Here is a 27,467-nt window from a genome sequence, read left to right as displayed (position 1 = left end):
CTCATGAAACCAACATGACAGAAAAAAATAAAGTGGTTATTTAATTTGCTTATGGCTATAATATGGATTACATCTCTGAAATAAACTGCTAGAAAACTAGGACTTGAAGCCTTCTCTGGGTATTCTTCTCAGTTTTGTGTTACAGTAGAGTAAGTCTATTAACTGCAGGTTCTTTGTGGTTGACGTAGCACCATACAAGCAATATCAAAATTAATTAAATACTGGTTTCATGCCCCAGTTTCCTGCTATACTGTGTTTCAGTGTGATCTGGTTCTGCTCCATGTTTGCCCAGTGCCATAATAGTTCTGCCCAGTTCATCCCCCCGCTGCACAGCCTCTGCATGAGCAACAGAGGGGTGGGGGAAATTCCAGTGCCTATGTGTGACTGCTTCACACATACATACTCTCTTCCCTTACTGTTTTCCCAGGAGACAGACATAGGAAACGTGTGCACTTTGAAGGTGGGCACAGAAGAAATCAAACTGGGCAAGGTGGATGGCTTTAATGTGACAGAAAGAGCCTCTCTTTGGAAGAAAGCAAAGGCTAGGTATTCAGCAACTGCTACCCTACTATTGCAACCTAATCAGAGGCTCAAAAGCTTAACCTAGAACCTTACATTTCTTTATTAAATCACAGAATAAGATACATCTCCCATGTCCTCAGCAAAGGAAAACTCCAAAATCCAATCTCCCAGGGTGGGGTGGGGTGGGGTGGGTGGGCTTATTCTTTGCAGCTTTTTGGGGATAACACATGGAACAGCTCCACTGAGCAAATGAATGCCAGCACTTCTGTGAGCAAGGGTTCAAGTTCAGACTTGCTGATCACTATTTCTCAAATGCAATTCAGGTGCATGTAAAAACTTCAGATACTGCTTACTGTATAGTTTGTATCAGAATATAAATGTTTCAGGTATTAGATCTAAAAATACCTCAAGTGAAGGAACTCCTTTATTCACTGGCTGTGGGTATTCCCTAAGAAGTCGTTCCTCATCCAAAAACTTCCCATCTCTACCATTGCTTGCAGGCTGAAACAGTCCATAATTCAGGACATCTTTCAAACTCTGATTCAAAGTGCACAAAATTCGTTGCTTTGCAACCCACACTGAAGCTTCTGGGTTAAATCTAATGCATTTCTGCAAATAGAAATTATTAAAAAAAAAGTCTAATTAATGAAAAAAAATTTAAGCAGTATATTACATTCTAAAATTTGTGTCATAAATATATACAATCACACAAAATAAACCTACAAATTCCAGGACAAAACATACATCAACAGAATTACATTTCAGACATGCATTCCTCTATAATAACTAATGCACAAATACTGTGAAAACACAGGACATTTCAAGTCCTTCCACAAACATCAGAGACTATATCCTTCTTCAGAGGAAGAACATCTTCATGGCACACCTGTTTGAAAATCCAAGTGAAAGGGATGTTACAAGATGGTTAACCATGCACTTGATTTCTGGCTTTTCAGACAATCAGTCTGATCCACAACAATTTCACAAAAATTGATATTCAGGCAAGAATTTTAATTCATTTTAAGCTACATTTATCTTAGGGTAAATTTAAGGGAGGAACTATATGACATGAAGCAGCAGAGGACTCGAAAACCTTGAAAATGCTTTCCAGTTCTCTGCTTCTTACCAAGCTGTAATTCAGAAATTTAATAAATATAGGATTTTTTCTAATTGTAGTTTATGTTGCAGTCAATGGTTACAAGCTACCAGTAGACGGCAATGCCTAGAAACCAGTTTGTTGCCTCTGATGTTCAGCATCATGACTGTATGGTGCTGCCAACTCACCCAATACTGGGCCATAAGAAGGGCTTGCACCAAGCTGCAGAGCTACAGCACAGGAGTCCCTTCTTTGCCTACTCAAAGGATGTTCCCGTCCCCTCACAATCCAATACAGCATGCACAGATTGCACATAGGCCAAGAAAAAATGTTAATGGATATATCTTTTTTTATCAGTACATTTCCATGAATGTAGCTCTAATTCTGTGATACTGTCAAGTAACCACTCTTCAGGCCTTTTCTGAAGACCTCTGCTACTCTTCACATTATAATTGGACATAAAGGTAAGAACAGAAATACATGAAAAATGATTGATGTTTTATGAAGAGTGAAGTGTCTTTAACTTTACCCACAGCTGCTTCTGCACTGCTCACCTCTGTGTTATCTGTTGGCATCTTTTTAAAGTCCCAAGGTCATCCATAGGAAAATGGCTACAGATTGTCTTTTAGAACTAAACATATTTATCCTGGCAAGATCCAGATATATCTGAAAGTAATCTCTAATCCCATATACACAAATCAAGTAACAAATTCATTTGAGTATTTCAATTGTAAATTTTGAAAAGCAAATTCAAAGGCAGAAGTCACAATGTCTTCTTGACTGTTTCAATATTATGGGGCAAAAATTTTCAATGTAAAAGGTACAACCAGGACATGAAGGACATTCAATTTACAGCTGTTTCAGCTGAGCAAACACTACAGTCAACCAGTCCTCTGCATATATTCATTTTATCAGAGCGAAACAACTTGCTGGTTTTAAATATCATGACATACTGAAGTTGAGAAATTTGGCTTTGTTTCTGTGAGTTAATCCTCAGATACGAGAACAATCAATAGACTGAGACGTCTTCTATTCATTGCTGCCAGCTAGTGCCACTGAAGCTACCGCGATAGCTTCTCATAGGGGTCTGCCCAAGGAAGCAAGGCAGGCTCGTGAACGTTGGGCTCTGTCCAGCTCCACCACATCTGGCCATGAATTACTAAAAATTACTATTTGGTTTGTTTTTCATCAGTTCCTGCACAAACTGCACTTTTTGAGATACGGCTCAAGTACTGATGCTACATCAGCAGTTTCAGTAACTCTAAAAATTGTCAGTTACAACATATGTTACGAGCTTAACTTCTACAAGCTGTATCACTATGCAATGACTTGTCATTATCCACACATCCTGAAAGATTCTAACAAATGCTATTAAAATGGGAAGAAGCAAAGATAATTTTGAAATTACTGTGTGGGTTTTCCCCCCAAGAAACTCTTTCTTACATGAAACAAATCATTTTTGGACTTGTGTGACTGCTTTTATTCTAATAACACAAAACACTAACTTCTGACTGTAGTATAATTAAGTCTCGGGTTTTTTTAATGCACCTTGAGAACTCAACATGTTGTTTTGTTCAGTCTATTCTAGTACTCTATCTATTCTTGATTGCTTGCAAATAATGCAGATACTGTTGTGTATTTTTAATTCTCAAAGATCTGCTAAATTGGTGAAATTATAATTTAGAATTTCTTCAGAATAGATTTCAATGGAAAATAAATCTTTCTACATTTTTTATGCACATTGAATCAGCAATGCACAACTTTTATATTCTGAAATACTTTCCACAGGTCTGAGATTGGCATGTTCATTTAATGCATGAGGACAGGACATAATAGTTTAACCATCTTCACCACACTGTGAGGTGAGGTGGTGAGGAATGGCAGTGAGGAATTCTTTTTGTGCAGTAGCTCAAAGGCTTGTTTGAAAATGACTTATCTGGTAACTACACCACTGTTGTATTTCTACCACAGTAACTACAATATTTTATAGAGTGCTCAACAGCAGAGCAGAATAAATATGGAAACACTTTGAAACTAATAATTTCACAAACTCATTTATTCACAGCCCTAGCTTTTCTAGTGATTCACAAGAAACAAAAATGCACTCATTCCAATAAATTACGATCCTGTTAATAAATTATAAAGAATTAAGATAAATGATGTAAAAAGCAAATCAATAACCAAACAACTGTTTCCTACCAAAATTTCTCAGAGTCAGGTAAGTGAAACTAGTGAGACAAGTGATTACTTATGCTTCCATGAAGCCAGGCAGGATAGAGATGGAAGCTGTTACTACTCTCCCACAGGCAGCTGCTGAACAAGAGGATAAGAAGGACCGCTCAAGCGCTGCATAGAGTATATTTTAGATCGGCCTGCCCCTGGAACACCTAACCTGTACTGCTTCTCTGTCCACCTGCCCACCCTCTCAGGACAGAGACCACCACAGTCATCATCTCTATTGTGTAGACAAGTCATTACCTACTGCCATACTTTCTACCCTGAGAAAATGTCAGCTGAGTCACAGCAGAATCTACACATAGATTGCTTTAGCTATGAAATAAGTAAGAATGAATTAGATGTACATGGTGCAATGACCACACGGAAATGAGACAGTAGCTAAGTCAAAAAGCTAGACAATTTTTTTATAATCTTCAGTAAATTCTCAAAAATAGAACCCTACAACTGGGGATAGTTTAAGTGGCAAAGAACTACAGAAACGCATATGAAACAAAGACATATTGCATTGACAGATGTTGGATCTAGTCTTTCCACCGTTTTCGTTGCATCTCAAGACCAGATAAAAGGTGATAGTTTGTCTTGAAGGCTAGCTGCAAGCACCATAAAAATTGCAACAGTTTTTTCAAATGAGAATCAAAAAAGTAGCCCTGCGTGGCTCAAAAACACCATCAAAACCACAATAAGTCACTCAAAATCCAAGTCTAGCAGCAAGACATCACATCAACATTGGTTGCTGAAATGTGAGACCTGTGTTTTTGATATTAAAGCTCTTTGGATCAAGACAGACATGGTCAATTATAATCCTGCATTCCTGCACACTGGTGAGACTAAGTCACTAAGCGAAACAGAAGGCCTGGAAGCAAGGGGAAAGTATAGCTCACCTACTCCAGCTAAAGGAAAGATATTAATTCAATGGGAATAATGTTCATGATACAGTATCTCTGTGAAGTAACATTTATCTGTTAAAAATCTACCAACCAACACATCTTTTTCATCAGACTCACAAAGTTGTCAATCACACAGAACTGCACTGCAACAGCGGAACCATGACAAATGGTTTATACAGCTGCCTCCAGAATGTGATTGTCAGAATATCAAAATACAAGTAATTCCTTTCAATAGAAGACATCGATATTAAATAGGTGACAACCAAAAAGTGGGAAATGCAAATGAGAGTTGGGTGCCATGAGAAAAAAAAAAGCAGAGAAAAAAAAGAACAAGTGGCTCATTTTTATTTGTGCTCAGTGTTCAAATTAATTCTTGAAGGCACTGCTCTCCTTCATCAAAATGCATTCAGAAAACACAGAATTTATGAGATGACAGGTCAAAAAAACCAGTCTGGCCACGCCATCACCACCTGGCAAGTCAGATCATCTGATCAGACCAAGGGCATAAGAACAGATGTCAGTAGCACCCACAATCATCAAACTGAAGATCAAAAGAAAGACCAACTATAAACAGAAAGCAGCAACGAAAATCAGTCACAAGATGCAATACAGAAGAGTACTTGTGAAAAGTTAAAAACGAAAACCTGGAACAGATTGGAATCGGTGGATGGCAGTACAGACTTGAAACAAGTAAAAATGGAGGCATCTTAAGCAAAAATGTGACTCAAGCTGCAACTGTGCTGACTGCACTTCTTCCTTCATAACAAAAGTTGCACAAACTAAACAAGTGTTCTATCTAAGAAATAAAAGCACTAAGGAAAAGATTCTTAATCCTAAAGGCCAAGGAATACTGGAAAAAGTAAAGAAAGGATACAAAAGTATATAAAGCAATACAGAAGTAGAAAACCATAAAAGCAACTACAACTTAAGCTGTTGCTTTACCAAACTGCCACTTACCAAACAACACTTCGCATGGAAAATCCAATATAAAAAGAAACAGAAGGAGGGAGTCCGTAAATGCTCATTACTGAAGTGGAGCAGCAAAACAGATGGGCATAAAGCATTTCAAAGAAGTCTTCAGCAGAGCCAATCCCATCTCAGCATCAGAATTTAACAAAACGTATGAATCTGAGCCTATTGATTTTAAACATAACCTGAGGAAGTCCATAATTATAGGATAAAACAAAATAGCAGAACAATCACCGTGTGTTGATAATAAAATGATGAAAACATCCCTTAAAACAACTGGCTGGCAGATCTGTTCTTGAAGTCTGTGAAAAAGAGAATTCTAAGCACAAAACATTGGACATCACTGTTGGAATATCATGCAAAGGAGATTTTCTTGAAAACAGCTACTGGAGTAGAACCAGACTCCTTCCATATATAGGCAGAATCACTTGTGATATGTTCCTACATGGGCTGATAAAGGAAAAGGATAGAAGACTTAGACTGGATTCAGACCAGAAAGGTCCAGGGAGAGGTCAGATATGCCAGGCATCACAGAAGAAAGTGCAGACATGTTAGCTCACCCAGTTTTCCACGTCCAAAAGACATTTGATGCCATGCACAGACATGGTTGCCTTTAGGCACAAGGGAGGCAGTCGCCTTGGGCAGCAAACTACTGGGGCTGTTGCCTACCAGTTCTGCTTACAAGGAGGAAAGATGCAGATCTGTTGCCAGTCAGTGCTGCTGACAGCATGACACTCAACTTTGCAGCTCTGGGGATGAAGCAACCTCATGTTAAGGGCAAACAATGGAATATTGCCTAAACTGCCAAGAAACCCTACACCACTACTGCAAAGAGAGGTAAGTAATCAATTACTGTCACTTCCACCTCAGTAGCAAGTTGTGCAGGACATAGTCAAGCCAGAGCCCTCTCGGCTGGATGCACTGAAAATAAGCTTCTGGTCAGAAGAGATTACATCTGTGTCCTGCCACCACTAAGGATCTATTAAAGATGAGCCTCCTGGCTTATTAAATCTGGAAAGTAAATGCCAGATAATAAAGCTTTTTTATCCACTCTCCTATGCACAGATGTTTGTGAATGTGGAGAGCCTTCTATGCTCTCCATTCACTCAGTAATTTTACTGAGCTCAGGAAATCTTTCAGTCGCTCATGTAAATAACCTGCACCCTTCTGTGCCAAGAATGACACTTACTTGAATACCGTTGATGCACAAAAGCAGTAAGAAATTATACTTTCTACAAAGCATTGTTTCAATACATTGGATTTTCATCTGAACTGAAAAGACCACAAAAAATAATTTATGTAAGAACTGAAAAGTAAGTCTTCAGAAGAGCCTCAAATGAACTTGTCAAGGTTTACTTTAAAGTTTCAAATGAGAATAAAAGGGCAACAAGACAGATTTCCTACAATGGGTGATAATTTATAAAGTTTTCTAGAGCAGCACATCCTACTGATGATTCTTGGCTCTTATCTCATGTGTACAGTGAAATGAAGGTGATTTACTACACAGTCACTGCAGATGAGCAAACTTTCAATCCTAGTGAGTTTATCTAGGGGTTTAAAGCTTCCCAGTGAGTTGAGTTTTACCTAAAACTCAAAACTTGCCTTCTTTGAAACAAGTATGTTCTTGATCATGCTTTCTAAAAAACAATAAAGAATAAAAACATAAACCTAAATTATGTCATTTCATGCTCCTTTGATTAAACAGACTAATTTTAAACACCTCATGTTAAATTAATATAATTATACAGCAAATGGGGTGTATGTTGGATTTGGCTTGTAGCTGTAACACAGCTCATGAACTATGTTCTTCTCCAGACTTTGCTACATTACATTTAAGCTATCAGTCTTCCTGTTTGCAAACCTGGATCCAGATTTCACTTTTCTGTACAAGAGCTTGTGGGCTCATAAATGACATCAGAAATAAATAATCTGCTATAGACATGTTTAAAACAATTGAGTTAGTTTTCATTAAGAGTTTATTGAAAAGGGGGGAAACGCAAACAGTAAAGCAATAAAAATGAACAAATGAAACACAAAACTGAAAATACTTTTTGGTTTATTTCATTTCCTGCACAAAATGAATTTTTTAAAAAAATATTTGTTTCAATAGTGTCAATAAATAACTTACTATTGGTCTAAAAAATAAAGTAATGAAATAAGAGGGCTTCAGGAGGCTAACACTGTTTTTAAAGCAGAGTCAACCTAGCAAGTAAAGCTAATCCTTCCATTTTACTGGATCTATTCATTGAGCAATGAACACAAAGATATAGCAAACTGGTAGGATCATCAATAAAATCCTAACCATGTCCAGTCAGAGCTTGTCTTGACAGAGGACTTCAGGCGAAACCCTTTTAAATTTAAGACGTACAAAGCAGATTTCAGTATTTCAATCAATACTGAAATGAAAGACCCAAGATGATGACTGCTTTGGCCAAGAATTAATAAAAATCCCATGTGTGGCTCACAGCAGCCTCAGTCCTGCTCTGTCCTCTGAACCCTTCCTGTCCAGCTTGGGCCCCATGCCACTTCCTCTTCATATAGGTTGATCTCACACCATATAAACTAATGGAGTGGTACTGCAATTTCAGCTGCAATCCTCATCTAAAAAATTTTTATGTACAAAAATTTAAGAGATAATGCTCCCAACTCCAACACAGATTTCTCTGAGTTTCTGTAGCACTGTGTAGGCTGGGCTTTAGAAAAAGAGCTCTACAACCACACCTGAGGCCACACTCAAAACAGCTCTTCCCTGTCAGCCTGTAGACAGGCCATCTCTATCATTCTAAAAATGAACTTAATTAAAAAGAAAGGAATAATTTCATCTGAGATAGATCTTTAGTGACAGCACGGTATGATGATGATCTTAAATGTCAGTACAGAGCGAGTGATGTATGTAGCACACATCCATAGAAAGAATGTGTTTTTACAATCATCTTTGAAATGAAAAGTCATATGCCTATCATCAATTGATAGTCCCGACAACAGCATTCAAGGAGGCCCAGGGTAATTTAGATAATTAACAAAGCTGGACAAGTTCAAGTTCTAGAAAGAATCAGTAACTCCCAAACGCTTCGATGGGAAGAGATTGTTAATTCTATCACTTGTGGAGGACAACAATTTGTTTACTTACACAGTTACAACAGCAAACTTTTCCAAGTTTACACTCCTAACATTCCATACATTGAATTTTGCACATTCAACCAAAAAAGAAGCACAACTTAATAGTTCCTCGTAAGAAAGAGTGAGGAATTCAGACTGTAGAATTCTAATATGTAAGGAAAATCCAAGATTTCTTTTTTATTAAAAGAGTAACTTTAATTATCATTTACTCAATTAATCAGACATTTGTTATTTTTTTACCAAACGAAAAGTCTGTTCGATTCTTTCTGTAAGGTGTGAGCAATTAAATCTTTTGTTGAAAAGTCTCTATTTGTATCCCATAGATTTAAGGATGTGAGATACAGCCATAGGTCCACAAGTTAGCTAGCAAATTACTCCTCTAGGAAAATCAGAAAAGGTTTATTTTATCCTTTGATATGTTTCCTGTATAAGCAGTGAGGAGCTGGGAGAGAATAAAGTAACAACTTCATGCCATTGAAAAAACTGTGGAACCATTTGATGTCATGCTTCCTCCAAATTGAGTGTGTTGATTTCTCTGGGTGGAAGTCTGAGAAGGATCACCATGTAGTAAAGGCACAGCAGCAAAGAAGGAAGGAAAGATTTATTTGTGCTTCTCTTTCCTCATCTTTATGCTCTAAAAGCACCAGCTACCTAACAAGGATATCTTTTTGTGGGAGGATGACAGAGAAAGGCAAGGAATATGGTAAAGAAAGACAGTGAATTCGATGACCTCCTGCTAGACCTCAGTCTAGCATCAGTCACAAACTATCTAATGAAAAGTGAAACCAGAGAAGACAATGGGGTTGTACATGTGTGAGGCTTTCATAAGATAACATGTGATTTTGAGGTTCAACCCTCATCTTCTAACAAGATTTTAGATTCCGAATTCTCTTTATTCTACCCAAATGCCTCTGAATGCAGATCAGAGAGGTATTTTGCTTTGTGATCACAGCTTTCATCAAGTTAACATACTAAATACACTCTCTTGGATGGGATGGTGCCTGTAGTTTGGGCATTCAGATATACCACTGGGGTACAAAATGTAGACATTAAAAGAAAACATAAATCTTGCCTGTAATATATCAAAAATTGTAAGGAAATAGAACATATCTACTGCAGATTGAAGCCAGCAAAGCTAGTAATTTTAACTTTTTTTTTTTTTCTTTTAATTGCAATGCAATATGCCTTACCGTTTGCTGCAGATCAGGTATTATAATTCGAATCACTAATGTGTTACTCTGACTGTCTTCCATTCTGCTGCTTGGCTTTTCTGCAGTTGCTCTAATTGTGTCATAAATAGTTTCTTCTTTGGAGCTGTCCGATTCAGATTCAACAGAATAGTCTGAAAAGCTTTGTGCCATTTCATCTTCACTTGATGTTGGGCTACGAGGCATGTTCAAGTTTTTTATCCTGCCAATACAAAGGAGAAAAAGATTTTACAGTTGAAGTCTTAAAAATGAATCAGCTACAAGTTTTTTTTCTTGGAAGTAGCACACATTTAACATGTTTTATCCTCTTTTTATTTCTTTCTGTAATTTATGTGGATAGACAGAGTGTAATGGAAATAAATCTGGCTACCAATTTACTACAGAAGAGGAAGAAGGACAGCAGAAGGAAAAAAGCGTAATAAAACGAAAGATGATCTTTCTTCCCAGGCACACCAGACTCCCGAAGGATCCAGAAAAAAAAAAAGGGCATAATTACCAGGTTCTCTACTAAATAGCACTGTTGTAAACTGTACTTAGAACTAGATCTGGCTTTGAAGCCTAGTTCTCCCAGCGCAAAAAGACATTTCAGGAAATGAATATAGGTGCTAAACTAATGTCATCCTGTACACCGAGAATCTGTACAGGTAAGGTAACAAAAGACAGTATTTTCAAATATCAGAATCAACCCCAAAATTAAATACTACAGAGAGCAAGACAGACGCAGATGTTGCTTTGTGGTTTGTGGCTCGTACAACAACCTTTAATATCAACACTACCAAAATCCATCTATTACATATATACAAACACAGATTTCAGAAACATATTTAATCTGTGGTATAGATTAGGCTAAAATGAAAGTAACATTAATCCCAAAGTAAGGGCATTTGTGCTCCAAGGTCTCACAGTAAAAACAAACAAATATTTTCCTTCTGGGTTTTTCCAACTACAGCAGTAAAAGATTTTTTTTTGTCCCACAAACTAAAAGCTACTCCAGGAAATGAAAATTATTATTCTGTGGGAAAATAGGGAAAAAAATTTAAACTGGAAAAAATTGAAGAGACCATCATAAACTTTGCAGCGCTTGGTAACCATATACTTTTTCATTTTTTAGAAGCTAGAAAAATGTATAACATTGTTTTTCACGTTTTCCATCAGAATGCTCCCAAGACAATTTCTCTCTTAACGAAAAAAAACCCACCAAAAAAAAAAAAAACTCAGTTAAAAGAAAAAAAAACCCAACAAAAACAAAAAACCAAGAACAACCAATTTAACTGTCAGTCCACATTAAAAAGATACATCAAACCAAAAGTAAAGCACAGGAGGGTGAACTGACTTTACGATGTTACTCATACCCGGTGACAGTACTGAGATATTCAAATATATGTTTTCTATAATGGTCTCACAGTAAGATCCTCCAGAGTAAATACAGTCAAACAACAGCAGGGACTAGGAGAACATCTTTACCACTGTGTTTCATGATTTAGTTCAAGGCAACTAAATAGCACAACCAGATTATGCATTCCTCTTCACCATCCAGTCATTTATATCACAACAGTTACAAAGCAGGCACAAAAGGCTACCACTGTCATTTAGCATTTTGAGATGACCATATGTTGGAGCCAGCGTTTAGACCAGAGGACAGGCAGCAGCAAGGAAGGCCTAAAGCTTGAGGTCAAGGGCAAGCATTTCCAAAGCACATCACATAAGCACATCATCAAGTCTTATTGTTATATCTGATGAAGGACAATTCCAGTGTTATTACCCTCAGCTATAATTACTAATGAAGACAAAAACTGTGCATTCAAAAATCCAAAGGCATGCCAGTTCACAGCAGCTTAATGCAATCTGTTTACAAAAGAAAACTCTTGAGGGAGTATTTCATTTTCTTAACTGCTTCACTGAACTGCAGATTAATGCTGCTCTCCAAAGCACCTTAAGTCAATAAAAAGCATAAACATTTCAATGACTTCTTTATTCATCTACCAATGCTAAATCACATGAAGTCAAAATATAGTAGGTCAATATACAGTATTAAGGAGTATAAGAGGTATAGGCCAGTGAGCGTGAGAAAAAAAGGTAGTAAGACCAGCACATGGTTTGTCTCTCCCTAAAGCCATTTGAGAGAACAATATATACCAGGGCAATGGATTCAACAGAGCAGTAAACTGCAATTATGCAGCATAAAAATAAAAGAGTTAAATTAGAAAAAAAACTTCCCAAGGTTTTGGCAAGTGGATTTTCATGCAAAAACTACCCAGAAATATCTCATTATGGAATATCAAGGCGAAATCACTAGCTGAAGAATCAGGTTCCACGTATCAAGCACTTAAGTTTAATAAATAGCGGGACAAAGATCTCCTTGGAGACTCATCAATAAGGCACAAGTCACCTGATCTTCTGCAATGCAGATTAAAAGATTAAATGTATAAACATATCTACAGTGGCAACATAAACAGAACCTATGCCTCACCAGCGCTATGGAGAAGCAGATCATTTAAACACCTTTTTTTAAACAATACTATCTAACCACTGGAGAAACTAAACCAGCAGAGGTCCCAGTGTAGAGTAGATCCTGACAGGGAGCACAGGTCAAGCACATCTACCTAAATCTATAGACACCTTAGGGCAATTTCATTGTTTGTCTCTTAAATGGCATTGAAATGAAGATACCACCATTTGTTAATTGGAGATGCTCACTACTATAGCTCCCACAGGAATGTTGTTATCTTTTAGGAAGCATTTCAGTTTTGTCCCTGTGCTAGTCCAAAGACTTTTCCACAACGAAAACTATTAACTCAGGAAAAGTAAGGCAGGCTGCCTGGCTTACCTGGGCTTGTACAGCAGAAGAAAATACAGCATCCCAAGTTCCTAATTCCCAGCTGGCAATTCATTGGTTCGAAAGGATATTATATAGATAAAATACAGATTGGGTTTTGCTGACACGATTGTCTGGGAGACCTTCTTTCATTTTCTTAAAAACACAACAGATAGTATGCTTCCTATAAGCTGATTGTGTATGTGGCAATGTGATACATCAGAGGCTGCTTTTGACACAGAGAAGTGCCGAGTGAAGAAAAAATTTCTCTGTAAACGAATAAAAACAGATTTCCAATGATTGTGGAAGAAAACTCACACTGGAAACTATCACCACAACAGTCTTTGCTGCTCCTCTGTCTGTGATTCCAACTCCTGTACCTTGAGCCCCCGGCAAGTCCCAGCCACAGGTGCTCTCCTTCCCTGGCCCCTGCACACGCCCTAACCACTGGCTGAACAAAGGAAGCACAAGCTCCAGCTGGTTAAACACCACTTCTGACATAAGAAGGTTGTAAAACAGCTGGACGATGAAAGAATAAAAGAATAGCTATATGCTTACTCTTATTATTGTACTTTTCCCTCAGCACCTTGCCCTTCAGCTCTGTGGGAGCACTGAGATGTTTAGTCTGCCTCTATGACTAGTGCCAGGTTATGTTTCCCAGGCCAACAGGCCAAATGAAATAAGTTAAGCTCACATTGCTGCCTTCCCCTTACAGATGCTATTTTTAGATTATTTTTTTTCTCTCTCCAGCCCGCAACTTTCACAAAATCTACAGGAATTTCTTATCCTGCTATTTGTCACCACCCTACCACTAAGGAGAGTTCAAAACAGTCTATGAATAAACTAAAGAAACCCAGGGGCAAGTAGCATCTAACTTCCTTTTTCTATCAGAAAAAAAAAAAATTAAGAGCACATTATAGAAGACTGGAATTAAAACTGTGCAGGTATCAAAAGGCAAGAAATTCAACTCCCACAGTTTGCTCACTCTCTGTCAGAATGCTGTGCTCCACTGAGTGCAAACTGACACAGCAGGGGGAAAAAAGCAAGAGCAGTGACAGTCTGATCTGTATTTTGGAGCCTTACAGTTGTTAAACATCATATGAAAAGAATTTATTAAATATATATGTTTAAATTTGGTTTTATCTTAATATCTTAAATATTATAAACTTGGTATTTACTAAAGGGCTTAAGATATCATTGATACAGACACACATTGGACAGGGTATCTTCATTAAACATAGATTTATTGTAAGATAAACACCACATCTGCCCTATCCAAAAATAATTTTTTTTAATCTCCAACTTAATTACATCTATACAATTTTGTGGATCCTGCAAAGTAACAAACCCTCCTATCTAGTTTCATATTGGTAAATATGGAAAACAAAGATATATATACACACACAAAAACCCATTTTAAAAGATCTGTCCCATATAAAGTCCCCTCCTTAGTGTATCCTACACCACAAATATGGCAAGTGCAGGTGTGTTTGTCCTGTCTGCTTGGAGCAGATTCAACAGTTAATATATACCTGACAACCAACAAAAGCAAACAGCTACATGCACAGAGATCCCAATCCTCTGTGGCACTTCTCCAGCGGGAGCAGAACAATGCTGCAGCTGCAGCAAAGGCTTCCCCTGGGTTTCTGCAATGGACAAGACTACTGTAAGGCAAGAGAGAAGGAAATGCACCCTTAACACAGAGACTAATGTTTGGTAGTAAAATCACAACAAAGAACATTAAAGGATGTGGTCGTTCCTTCCCCAATCTGTGAGATTTTTGTTTTGTACTGTGTGGCTGTAGGCTAGGGTTTCACAGCAGTGGTCATTTCTGACTAATCACAACAGTTATTAGTTCTCCTCTCTCTAAAATACAGCTGAGGCACACACATCAAACGTCTTGTCCAAGGCCAACGAGGCTAGATCTCAAAGCAAGGTTTCAAATTCAAGGGTCATTGGCTCCTAGTCATGATAAGAACAATCTATTTTTACATAAACATTCATTTGCACAATAACAGTCCTGTTGCCTGCAGGGAGAAGTCCTCTAGACTGCTATTGTCAGATGAGTTAAAAGGTGTACCTGTGGGAATATCTCAGATACAGAGTCAGCATTGTTACGGGTTGAATAATGCCATTTAACCAGACTGTGAGAAAAGTTTGCTGTTCGAATAACTGCAACTGCTAGGAAGAGGTATTTAATAATTAACTCTGAAGAAAAACTATTGAGGAAAGGGATTTCAATCTCTTTAAAACCTGCCACAGCTCCTAACACTTGAATTCTGCAGCTTTATTTGGGATTACAGATATCAGCTCAAGAACCAGCTCACCAAGCTACTAAACTAAAATGCTGGAGAATATCAAGCACAGCCTTTTCTAATTATATTAATATTAAAACCAAAATGCATTTCAGACAGAACTGAAGATGAGAGGTACCAATCCCAACACACCACGCATTTCACACCTCTCCACATTCTGCAGAAAAGGTTGCATAGAAGAAAATCTGAGTTGAAGACCAATGCCAACAGGCAATTTGAAATTTGAAGGGTCCAATCTCCAATTTACACTCTTACTTTAAAGGTTTAATGACTGGCATTACCTCCCAAAGAGCAATCCCACCCTCCCTCACACCCCAGACCACTCCACTCTTGCCCACAGAGTGCTTTGATCTCTGCACTAACACAAACAGTGAAGCAGAACAAAGGTTCCAGGATCCAGGTTAAACTCCAGCTTTTTTGTTTTGGGAGGTTAGTTTCTGTATCCGCCATGTCTCTGAACTGGATCACCATGCAGATGTTTGCATAAGCAGCAGGAGGAAGATGGCAGAGGGCCAGAAGCAAACAACTGGGGCATGAAAGGGAAGAACCACCTTTTCCAAAGGCACTATTAATGCTTACCAGCATAAAGTGATTCTGAGAAACCACTACCTAAGCGACAGGAAAGAAATCTACATAAATACAGCCATCTGATTAACTACGATGAAAATATTTTGATTATTAGGACCGAAATACTGTAAGACCAAACAGGACAGCTTACTGAAGGCCACTGATGCACAATTTATCCATGCAAATGCAAAACTTAGAACAATACTACAAAATCTACAAGCAGAAAAACAGAACATGTACAAGGAATGCTAACCAGCCCATAGCAAAATCTCAGGGAAACAAGGCATTGGAGCTCCCCCTGTTCTTCTAGGCCCACCAGACAAGTAGGTAGCTTTGGTGTTGATGTGACACCATATGAAGTTGTGCTGGTCAGGCTCCAGAACTGGGGGCCTTCTGCAAAAGGGCCAGCACAGTCTCCAAAGCTATTTTTCTCCTGCTAGGGAAAATAAAGGCCAGGCAGCAAAACTAAGCACCGCTCCCTAGGCACGCCTCTAAGTATGCTTCCTTGGCAATGCCCCTCACATAGAGGACACACAGATGAGGTGCTACCAGGCTCAGCACTTTCCGATCTCTGCGGGCTTTCATGCTGCTGACACATCTCCCTGCTGCACTGCAACACAGCCCACATGCTATTGCAGACACTGACTTGGGCTAAATCACAACAAACACGTTCTTGGGACTCAGAAGACATCCAAGAATCAGCAAGGTCTACTTCATGCCACGTGGCCTTAGGGCCAGAGAGCAGCTCCTGATCTGATTTTATTTAGAAGTATAGATGTAGTTTCAGAGATTGAAAAATAAAGAACAATGACATGTATGAAGGCTCTAAGAAAGTTAATCCACTATCCTGTAGTACCCTTCATCTGCCTCTGTAAAATGGGGCAACTTATTCTTGAGTCTTATTCTTGAGTCTTCTTTAAAGCACGTCCACTCTGCAGAAGACAGTGGTATAAAACCAAATCACTCCATGTTATTCGAAAAAATCCCCCTCCACAGTAATTACCTAAACAAATTTAATCATACACTATTTTGCTGTTCACAACCCCCATAATTATGGTTTTATTCCCTATACACTGGTCCTTCACTTAAATTTACTTTGGTTACACTGTCTGCTAATGCATTTTTGATCTCTCTGTTAAATAACTGAAACACCCAAATAAATATTTTAGAAGATGTGTGCTGAAGCACAAGTACTGACATACCAGAACACCAAGTAAAATTCTTTCTTTACTTTTTTCTGAAGCTGTTGATTCTCAGCATGGCACCTCTTACTTCAAAACTTAATTACATCCATTTGAATTTTGTATTGAAAAATCAATGATCATATTCATTTGTTCGCACCGGCACCACCAGAAGATTCTTCTTACAGCCTTATTTAAGGGCAGATTTATGAAATCCTTGATTTCTTTGCTAGGTGATCTGCACAGATAACAAACTGTTTTGCAAAAGGTCTCAGTAGTGACACTTTTTCCCCCTTTTTTTAGGAAAGAAAAGAAGAAATTTGAGTGAACCTGCTCCTTATTTCTGAGGCAGCTTGTTATCCCTTGTTCATGTGTATTTGCACAGCACAGACTTGCCAAGAGGCTAAGCCCCATTAACAGCTGGTATTCAGTGTTTTAAATGCCAACATCATATGATTAAAATGGGTCTTAAGATAAGACAGTAAGAAAGTAATTTTTTTTATTTTATTTTTTTAAAACAGACGTACTTCACCATTAGTACTCCTGTGCATATACCAAATCTACACATTCAACCTACTGCTGCAAATACAGGGTAGTTTTCTAAGAGTTTCCAAGTAGCTTTGGATACTAAAATTCTCCATTGTCCTTTGTCTACTTAGTATTTATTTTCCTTGTAAACTATTCAGCCAATCATGGTATCTTCACAGAAAGGCTTAAGTTCAATCCTGCAGATGCAAAGAGAGATTTTGGGGAAGAATAGATAGAAACAATACAGGAGACAAGAAACTTACTGTACTGAATGAGCAAGGCTGGAAGACAGGCAAAGAAGCAGATTTAGAAAAAGCTTAAAAACACTTGAAATAGAAGTTCAGCATGAGGAAACGAGAAAACATTTGACGTAGGAGTTCGACATGAGAAAATAGAACCTGCTAGAAGAAAGAGGAACTACATGTACAGTCTGGTTAAAATGGTTAAAAATCTTTACAAAACACAAAACATACAAATATATTACTAGGGGAAACATAGCAAGTATTTGTAATTGTTAACCACAGTAAAGTTTACAGTTAAGGCCAACTCCCACTGGCAATATAGTATCTTAAATGCCTTCTTATAAGCACCTGCAAGGTTTCCAGTGCAATTCTGTCTGACCTTTATTTAAAGGTCATTCTTTCAGACAAGGAATTACTACCAGCCCCCCCCCCCCCAAGTCCTGAGGCAGGTAGCTTCAAGGCTTTGTTCATTGCTATATTTGTTTTTAATATGGCCTCTAGTTTTGTACATTTATTAGAATTACCATTTTCCAATAGACAAACAACGGTACTCAAAAGACATTCTTTAAATACTGTTGCAATGGATAGTACAATTTACCTAGGACAAAATCATAATGCACTCTGAAGTGTGACATAACAAACTGGTTCCCACAGTGATTGCATAGTTAGTTGTAAGAACAATTTTCAATTTGAAAATTCCTCTGTTCAGGATGTATTAATCCAGAATTCTAAAACACTTTAAACAGATGTTATGCAAAAGAAGCTAAATAAGTAGCAACTAAATAACTAATTCAAATACAATGAAAACCAACACAACTTTTTAAGAAAAGGTACCAAGCTTATTATCCCAGACAGCAAAGTTCACCAGCATCCCAGGTCTGAGATGTGTCATCTTGAACTCATAAATTCAAGTAAATACCCCTTTCTAAGCAAGTAGAGTTGGATCTGTCATATAATCTTTATATTGTTGACCTTGCTAGGAGCAAAATATATGGAGTAACCTTCTGAGATCCTTTATAAGCAATTTCCTACCTTGCATGGAGAATGAATCATGTATGTGAACCCACTGCAGTCAACAGAATTACTTTAGGAATAGCTCCAACAAGACTCAAGACCTGCACGTTGTATTAATAAGCAAAACAACAGCCAGAGTAAGCTATGAAAAAACAAGAAACACTGAAAATTTTATCCGGTTCTGGATCCAGTAAGGCATTTCTTCATAATATGACAGATTTTCAGTTATCAAACCAGGAAAATATGCCACAGATTCAGCTGTTACACTGACTCTGTCCCCAGTCTAAAGTATAGATTATAAATATTTACTCTCATGAAGCATATCTGCATATAGTAACTGGAGATTTCAAAGCTGCAAACTTCAGCAATGAAAGAAAAAAAAAAAACAACACCCAAACTCCCCTTCAGTTAACTAAATGGAGAGTGATGCAATGTGAGTAACTAGCTATGAATTCTTCTCTAACGTGAGAGTATTACACCACATCAATTTTAAAAAGTTATCTATTTATAAAAGATGGATATAATGATCATTTTGGTTTCCCCAGAAATTTTCTTTACAAAACAGAAGCACGCAGGGCAAGCAATTTTATTTTCTAACTTTTCTGTTTCCAACCTCCGATTGCACTTTACTACATAAATATCAAAATCATTAGAATATGTTGGAAGGAAAAGCACATAAGAGAATTTAAAAATATTTACATCAGGAATTTGAAAAAATGAAAAGCTTGTTGAACATACCTCAGGTTCATCTGCCTGGTGGGCAAAGCAGCTTAGTTGCTCACTAATTTGCATTTTATGTTTATCAACCTTTTTCCTCTTTATCCATAAAGAAAACATTTTTGTGATAATTCAAATACAAACATAATTAAACATTAACACAAAAGCACTGTTGCTGTCTTGTTACATAAATTAGACCAGGCCCTGAGACTAGATAAAGCAGATTCTCTCTTCTTACATATGGGTTAGCATTTAGAGTTTGCTACAAAAATCTAACCTGAATTTTCTTCACATGCGATCTTGTTATTTGCTGTGTTGCCAAAAATAGTCTTATTGCTTGTATTATTTTAATCAAAGAAATACTATGCTAGTTAAAAAAGCAAAGCTTCAAATAGATGTTTTATTTTTCTTATAAAATGGCGAGTTATCTTTGTCTGAGAGCTGGTTGAAAAAAATGCTATTACCCTTTCTTGATGTGTGTGTTGGGATTTTTTCTTGTTCAGTTTCAACAAATTCATTTTTATTTCAACTCAGTGGGAAACACCCCTTTGTAGAGGACACCAAGTACCCAACATTTTCAGCAGCCTGCTAGGTGGGATTTGGGGGCATAGATCTCAGACTCTCTAGCTCTGCAAATCTGGGGCAGTCCCCCCCTCAAAGTGCCCTGCAGTTGGAGATTTCCAAGTTATGCCACTGCAGTGCAATGCTCTAGGGGACACTGAAATACAGGAGTTCTGTTCAAAAGTCCAAAGAAATCAAGTTTTGAAATATAGCAATCCTCCACAAAACAGAGAGTTTTTTTCTTTATATAGATCTGCTTAACTACAACAGTTTGCAAGATGTCACACACAGAGACCGGTTTCACTGATCAGCTTCCGTTTGTAGTTAGGCTTCATTTGAATTACTAATACAAGGGTTGAGAAATCTCAGGTCAGGAGCAGTTGCACAAACATAAGTCGTGATCATTTTTTTTTCACGTCGGTGAGTATATTGGCAATACACAAGGCAATATAGTAGGTGAATAAATGTCCAGTTCAGTTGCTGCCTTAATTTCTGAGCAGCTGAGCAGGAACAAGCCCTGGCCTCAGTTAGGACCATTAAACCAACTTACATAGAGAGGAGGGAAGAAAGGCAGAACGAACTACCTGGCCTTCATATATTTAATTCCTTTTCTTATTCAAGAGAGAAGCAACAAAAAAATGGTGACCCAGAATGTGCACACTGTAGAAGAACTAGGGCAGGTGACCAGCCCTTGGTTCAGTCAAATTCCAGTGTAAGCAATGCCACGTGCAGTGTCCTCACTATCTCTGTGCCCATCTGTGTATGTCTGCAGTAAATATCTATGCTTCCCAGTGACAGATGGTCTCTGGGCTTCTCTTATCCTAGTTAGAGAAAAACTTAATGATTTTTTTCAGGGGAAATTTTGAAAAAGGAGCCTGCATCCTGCCTGCTTATTTTCCAGCCCAAGGTAAGCATATCTTGGGCTTTAACGTACACTCCAGCCTGTGCAAACAAGCCTGTTCTCATGGCACAATTAAGGACACTCTTTAGGATTGTGTATATGAACGACGATAGTGACAGCAGACTGGGGAAAAATATCTGTAGGCTCAGAAAGGTTAAGCAATCTGCCAAGATCACCCAGTTAGCACAGTGATTCTGTAGAAGAACTGAGAAACAAATAATTCTCTTGACCTTTAAGATTTTGATTCAACTCACTGTAAGTATAAGAAATTCATTTTTACCAAATTATATGTAGCCAAAGCTTAGGCAATCAAGCCACAACAAACTGATTAAAAGAACCAGTTTTCTTCACTGACTACCAACACTTAATTATTACTTTTAGTACACTGCTTGAGAAATAAAAGATCACTTCTTATGTAAGAAGAAAACAGAATGAGATATATGTTTATAACTATTATGTAGCAGCAGGGAAACAAAAAATATAAAGAACACTAATGTTTGAAAATACAGAAAGAGTCATAACAAAACTCTTCGAGTTTTCATTACTTAAATGCCAGGTGTAGTTTGGAATTTAGTATTAAAAATAGATAGCATGCTAAATCACCCTGGAATACCTGCTTACAGTACCTTCAATTTAGAGACAGAGCTTAGAGTACCAACAGTACTCTTTTACTGAAGTCTCCCTCCCTCAATGCAGAATCAAGACAAAAATCAGCTTCCATGAACATAATGACATGACTTTCTTGTGCCTTAGAGTCAGAGAATCATCAAGTCATTTGGGTCAGAAGGGCCTCTGGAGGTCTTCAGTTTAAACTCCTGCTCAAAGCAGGTCCAGCTATGAAATCTGCTTGGGCTGCTCATGCCTTTATACAGATCTGTCTTGAAAACCTCCAAGAGCAGAGACTATATAAGCTCTCTGAGCAACCCCTCTGCCCAGCCGTCCTCATGGGGAAAAAAAGATTTCATCATACCCAGTCTGAACTTCTCTTGTTTCAGCTTATGACTCTTGTCACTCATCCTTCTGCCATGTACTACTGCACAGAGGCTGGCTCTGTCGTCCCAGTATCCTTCTGCAGGTCTGGGCTGGCTGATGCTCCCTGAAGCTATCTCTTCATCAGGCTGAGCAAGCACCTGTCCCTCAGCTTCTCCTTGCACAAGTATTCCAGCCTCCACCCCCTCAATGGCCCTCCACAGAACCTGCTCCACTATGTCAACATATTTCCTGGACACAGGACTCAAGATGTGGTCTACCAAGTGCCAAGTCAAGTGGTACAATCCCTTTTCCTCAATCTGGTAGCTGTGCAGCTTGCCAGGTCAGCCCAGGTTGCTGTTAGCTGCTGCTGCTGCTGCCAGGCACACTGCTAGCCCATGCCCAGCTCACTACCCACCTGGACCACTGCTGTCCCTTTCCTCAGAGCTGCTCGCCTCCCAGCCAGTGCCCACCTGCACTGCTGCATGGGCTATGCCTTCACCGGTGCAGGACTTAGTATTTGTCCTCATTGAATTTCACAGCCCCTGCCAGCCCCCTCCTCCAGCCTGCCTTGGTCCCTGGAGATGGCAGTCCTGTTCCCCCAGTTTGATGCCACCTGCAAACTTGATGAAAGCACGCTCCATCACCTCCTCCAGATCAGAAACACAGAGAGATCATTTTGCCCCCATAGTGATGCATGCAACAAAGCCATGGCCAAACTAGTTACAAAAACTTGACCCTATGAAGAAGGGCAAGGCAGAGACTAAGTTTAGAAACAACATGGGTAACTACGCTGAATGTATGGACACCTTGGTCTTACTGAGGCCAACAGCAAAATGCAGCACTTGCATCTATATTTTGTCTTTAAGTAGAGCTGTAAGGGTTAAGATAAAGCCAAAAGATTAACCTACAACTACAACTTAGTTCTATAACCCCAAAGCTTCAAAGTCAGAGTATAAGCAAACATACATTTTGCAGTCAATATGGTCTCACATATTTACATGCTGCAAAATATATGCATAAAGTGTTTTCGACCATACAAATGCATGCTGGCTGTTAAACCTACCATCGATAATACATTCCTTCCTTTCTTGTGCTTTTCAAGGGGACATTACATTTAAAAGTGTCACTGACTCAGCAGTCCAACCTACAGTTTACAACAGAGATTCAAGTAAATTTCCACATCACCAGAAGTTCTAGATTTGTTTCTATCACTTACAGTGATTTCTTTACAAAGCGTGATTTCTAGCTGTTCATGTAGGTCTCTAATTCAGTCACAGGTAATATAAGTCCTAACATAAGACTATTGGAGAACCAGAAATACTCTAAACGGATTTATTTCTAATTGACTAGATTTCATGTTGATTGTACTCCTGTAAGACCTGATTAAGTGAATTCATTACCATTTATAATTTTATGACAGCATACTTCGGAGATTCCAGCCATGGAAATTATCACAGTCTAATCAAGATATGCAAACTGAATATAGAAGTACTTTTTAAAAAAAAAAATCTTGATTGAATCATGATAGAAAATATTCCTAATAAAAAATAGCATCTCTTCAACTCCAGACATAGTACTACCAATTTCTGCCATTACAAAAGTATTTAGTAAAAAGTTCTTACTAAATGCTCCATAGGTATCAAGCAGCTGCTGATAAAGATTTCAGAGTCAGAAACCTTTGTGACAGCCACCCACATGGGATTGCGTTTCCCCAGGAATGAAGAGTAGTGATGCCCAGGAATACCATGCCTGAAAAGACTCCCTAGTTTTCCATAAAACTGGGGGCTGGGGTGACCCTGTGAGACACACCTTTCACTTAGCTTAACTTCTTTCTGTTTTGCTGCTCAAATACTTCCAAGCATATTGCTAATCTGAACAATTTCTAGGCAACACTGCGGTTGATGCTGTCAGAGCAACCTATCCCTGTACCTCATTATAAGAAAAGAACAACGTCTAGGCAGCTCTGCTTACCATGTAATGCAGCTGTGCAGGGAAGGAAATAATTAAGCTCATCATGTGAACCAAATCCTTTAGGACATACCCATTAATGAGATTTACTGAATCCATTCTGCTTCGCTGCTAGCAGGAATGAAGGAGGCAGAGACAGAGCAAGCAAAGCCCTCTTTTTCAGCATTAATATAAAACTAGAAATATATTTTGCTCAATTCACACTTTTAAAGGAAAGAAGCATTAAAAAAAGATTTTCTGTTTTATGTCTTAACGTTCTCCCACGATTTTATTTAGTCTGCCTCACAGCTGGTTTTGTTGGCTAGTGGTTGTTTGGTGGGGGTTTTTTTTCTACACTACTTACCTTACCTCAAAAGTTTTCCCCAGGCCTTAATGAATCTAACTCCTCTTCTCCACACGGTTTTTCAGCCACACATGGAAAGTGACCATTTCTGCCCCCTCTGTAGTACTAGAAGTATATCAGAGTTTAATTTTCTCAGATGCTTTCACTTCATAATTTTGACACTTCTGTCTCTCCCTTAGGTCACAGGGAGCCACTAGCTCCTCCCCAAGTTTTTGTCTGACATTGCAGGTTGTCTCCTAACTTTCCATCCAACAGAAACATCACCAGGAGCTGCTCTCTCCCACCACAAACCTGCAGTTACCAGTATGTCTGACAGCTGCATTTGCTACCATTATAGCTTGATTTTTCTTGCCATGCAGGGGCCTCCCCACAGCTGCATGAGGCATGCTAGGCACCGAAGCTACAGCACTGCTGCCTTGGGCAGGAGGACCAGGCAAGGCGGGATGGCCCTCAGACCACCTCTTGCAGCAGCGCCCAGACTGCTGACTTGGCTGCCTGGCTCCACACAGGTACCCAGGATGCAGGGCTGAATCCCCTATCTTCTAGCCTGAGAAAGACTCATTAGATCATAGCCAATCAGAAAGACTACATACAAAATAATGTTTTGCTGTATTAAAAAGAGCCACATATATATATATAAAATTACAATATTTTGTATACTGTAATAAAGGCTGTTAAGTATCTGTAGGTATGTAAAAAAAACCAAACAAAAAACCCCAACCTAATCTAAAGGCTCGAAACCAGAGAACAATACACGCAACAAAGACCTATAGTAATAGTTTTAAGAAAACTACAGAACTGGGATGGAAGTTCCATTTCACTAACTACTCAAAGCGCATAAAGTGCAGAGGAGTGTTTACAGCTTATATCAAACATCACTGTCACTGCTGGCTCTCACTATGAAACATCACGGCATGCTCAGTCATGAATGTCTGCTTTTCACATCTGCAGTGACTGACTGCCATGAAAGTCAATGGGAAAGACCGACAAAAAAACCCCAAAAAAACAAAAAAAAACCCACGAAAAGGTAAGCAAAGGCCATACATAATCATACCAATATTTTAAACTAAATTTCAGTGTTTATACATTATCAAAGCTAGTTATGGGTAACTGTTCCTCATGCTTCAGACTTATTTGAAAAGTAATTCAATCACACACTGATGACGCCTTTCTGTTTCATACAAACAGTTTAGTAGTACTGAGCAAGTAATTTAAAAAAAATCAAGGGACTAAAGTTTATTTTCCTGTTCTTAGAATCATTTCACATATATCCTTTCAAAACCCACACTTTCTCATTTCTGTATCCAACTCAAATATATACACCCCTTATCAGCTTGGGTTCTGATGGATTATTTTGGTTATGCCACAGAATAAAGACCAGCTTGACTCTTAAAAAGCTCCTAAGCACAACTGCAAACTTACTTAAATGTTTCAGCCAATAAAACGTAATTGTTCACATCAACTCAACACACTGTCAAATACAATTCCAAATTTGTACACCTTGTTTCTGTACCATCCCCCTTCTCTTTTGATTGGCATAAGTATCTATCTTTGAGAGTGCACTACCACAGAAGCACAGTCAATGATAAGCTAGACATTTTTGTTGTACTGGTCTTTGAGGTACATGTATTTTTTTAGATCTTTCTCTCCTTTTTCCATTTCTACAGACTACTGTTCCAAATTATACTACTTCGTGTCACCACACACTTTATGGCAATCCAACTCACCCATTTTACATTACTCGTGTATTTTCACTTTCCTTACAGTGGTCATTCAAAGATATTGTTAGGACTCTCTCTCATTTATCTTTGATCCATGTTCATAATGTGGATTAACACAGAGATCTGCAGTAGCCAATGCAAGAAAAGGCACCTTCAGTTTCTCTTATCACAGGGAAAATGAGTTTTTTAGTTTTCAGATCATACAGAAGTACCAAGCTTTACCAAAGGAAACCTAATTTTAAATCATTGTCCTTTTTGTTCTAGTTTCCTGATTCTGAGTTTAAAGTTTCTATTTATTTTGTAATGACTGAACTAGAAGCCAATAAAATAATTCTAGTTTAAGAAATTGTTTTGCATAAAAATAAGTCATCTCCAGATTACTACCAAAACTTTTTTAATTTTTAATCTTATCTCTTCTACGATTCTTTTAAAAAATAATTTAAAAAAAAAAAAAAAAAATCTGTAGAGACTAGAAGACTTTTTGAATAGAAAACACTGAAAATGCAGCATTAAGATAGGTAAAAAAAAAAGATACAAGGTACATGTTTGTGCTGTATCACAAGGGGCTCTACACTGACTCACTAGTCCAGGGGTCCTCAAACTTTTTAAACAGGGGGCCGGCACGCGGATTAAGTGGCAGAAAGTCATCTGTGGCTGCTTGGTTTCCCCCCCAACACCCGGCGGGGGTGGGTGTCTGTAAATACGGGGGGCCAGACTGAGGACCCTGGGGGGCCGTATCCGGCCCGCAGGCCATAGTTTGAGGACCCCTGCACTAGTCCATCAGTTCTCACCTTACTTTAGGACAGAAGCATTATAGTTTAAAACCCCAGAAATTCTTTATCCAAATCTAACATCAGTTGCAAATTCACAGTGAACTCATTAATAAATTGCTTCTAGAAAAATGATACGCTTATTAACACATCTAATACAAGAAGTATTATAACATTAGTCTACCTGCTTGCTCATATTTAAAGAATATTCAGTAGGAGGAGGAAGAGAGCTGTTATGTGTGAGGATAAAAGTTAACAAGATCTGCCAGCTGTCTTCACTACAGGCTACAGTTAAGCTACAAATTCCTCTGCTTTGAGATCATTCTTGTAATCCACCCAGTACTGTAAAGCAAGATGAGGAACATTCTCCTTGTTGGGGATGAAGCAGACTTTTGACCACCTGTTTACTGAAATACACCTCAGCAGAATCCAGCAAGACATACTGTTGAAGTCCTGGGCTGTAACTGTAGGTTTGCCCACCTCACATGAGTAATTTACATGATTTCTCTACAAAATTAGTTTGGCACACTTACCTGTCAATATCCAGATGAGAGCAACAGTGTCAAGATGATCATCAGAATCTAGCTCTGTCTCACCACAGATTTCTGTAAAAAAATACAGCAAGACAAAGATTGACACGTGGAGAAAGAAATTCAGTGACCTAACGGCAACCCTACTTAAAAATCTATAAAGCAGAAACACCCACAGCACAAAGGGAATCATGATATGTTAGTCTGCAAGAGAGTAGGTTTATCACATTGCCGATTTCCAAATATTCATCATGCTGTAACATAAATATTATGCCTAGCTTT

General features: G+C 38.3%; 1 protein-coding gene across 7 annotated transcripts in view; it reads right to left on the bottom strand.

The window, feature by feature from the left end:
* Positions 1-27,467, bottom strand: part of SHANK2 (SH3 and multiple ankyrin repeat domains 2) — a 353,645-nt gene that overhangs the window by 298,933 nt on the left and 27,245 nt on the right. For all 7 annotated transcript variants that reach the window (XM_056354407.1, XM_056354409.1, XM_056354410.1 and 4 more), the window contains exons 3-5: positions 27,189-27,260; positions 10,023-10,242; positions 928-1,131 (exon numbers count right to left, since the gene is read on the bottom strand). In XM_056354407.1, the coding sequence (XP_056210382.1) occupies positions 928-1,131; positions 10,023-10,226 (408 nt within the window). In that variant the 5' untranslated portion in view covers positions 10,227-10,242; positions 27,189-27,260. The remainder of the gene's footprint in view (positions 1-927; positions 1,132-10,022; positions 10,243-27,188; positions 27,261-27,467) is intronic.

The sequence above is a fragment of the Falco biarmicus genome, chromosome 10, assembly GCF_023638135.1.
Source record: "Falco biarmicus isolate bFalBia1 chromosome 10, bFalBia1.pri, whole genome shotgun sequence".
In the NCBI taxonomy this organism is placed as follows: domain Eukaryota; kingdom Metazoa; phylum Chordata; class Aves; order Falconiformes; family Falconidae; genus Falco; species Falco biarmicus.
The sequence above is the reverse complement of the archived record's forward strand: the minus strand, read 5'-3'. Positions and strand labels throughout refer to the sequence as shown.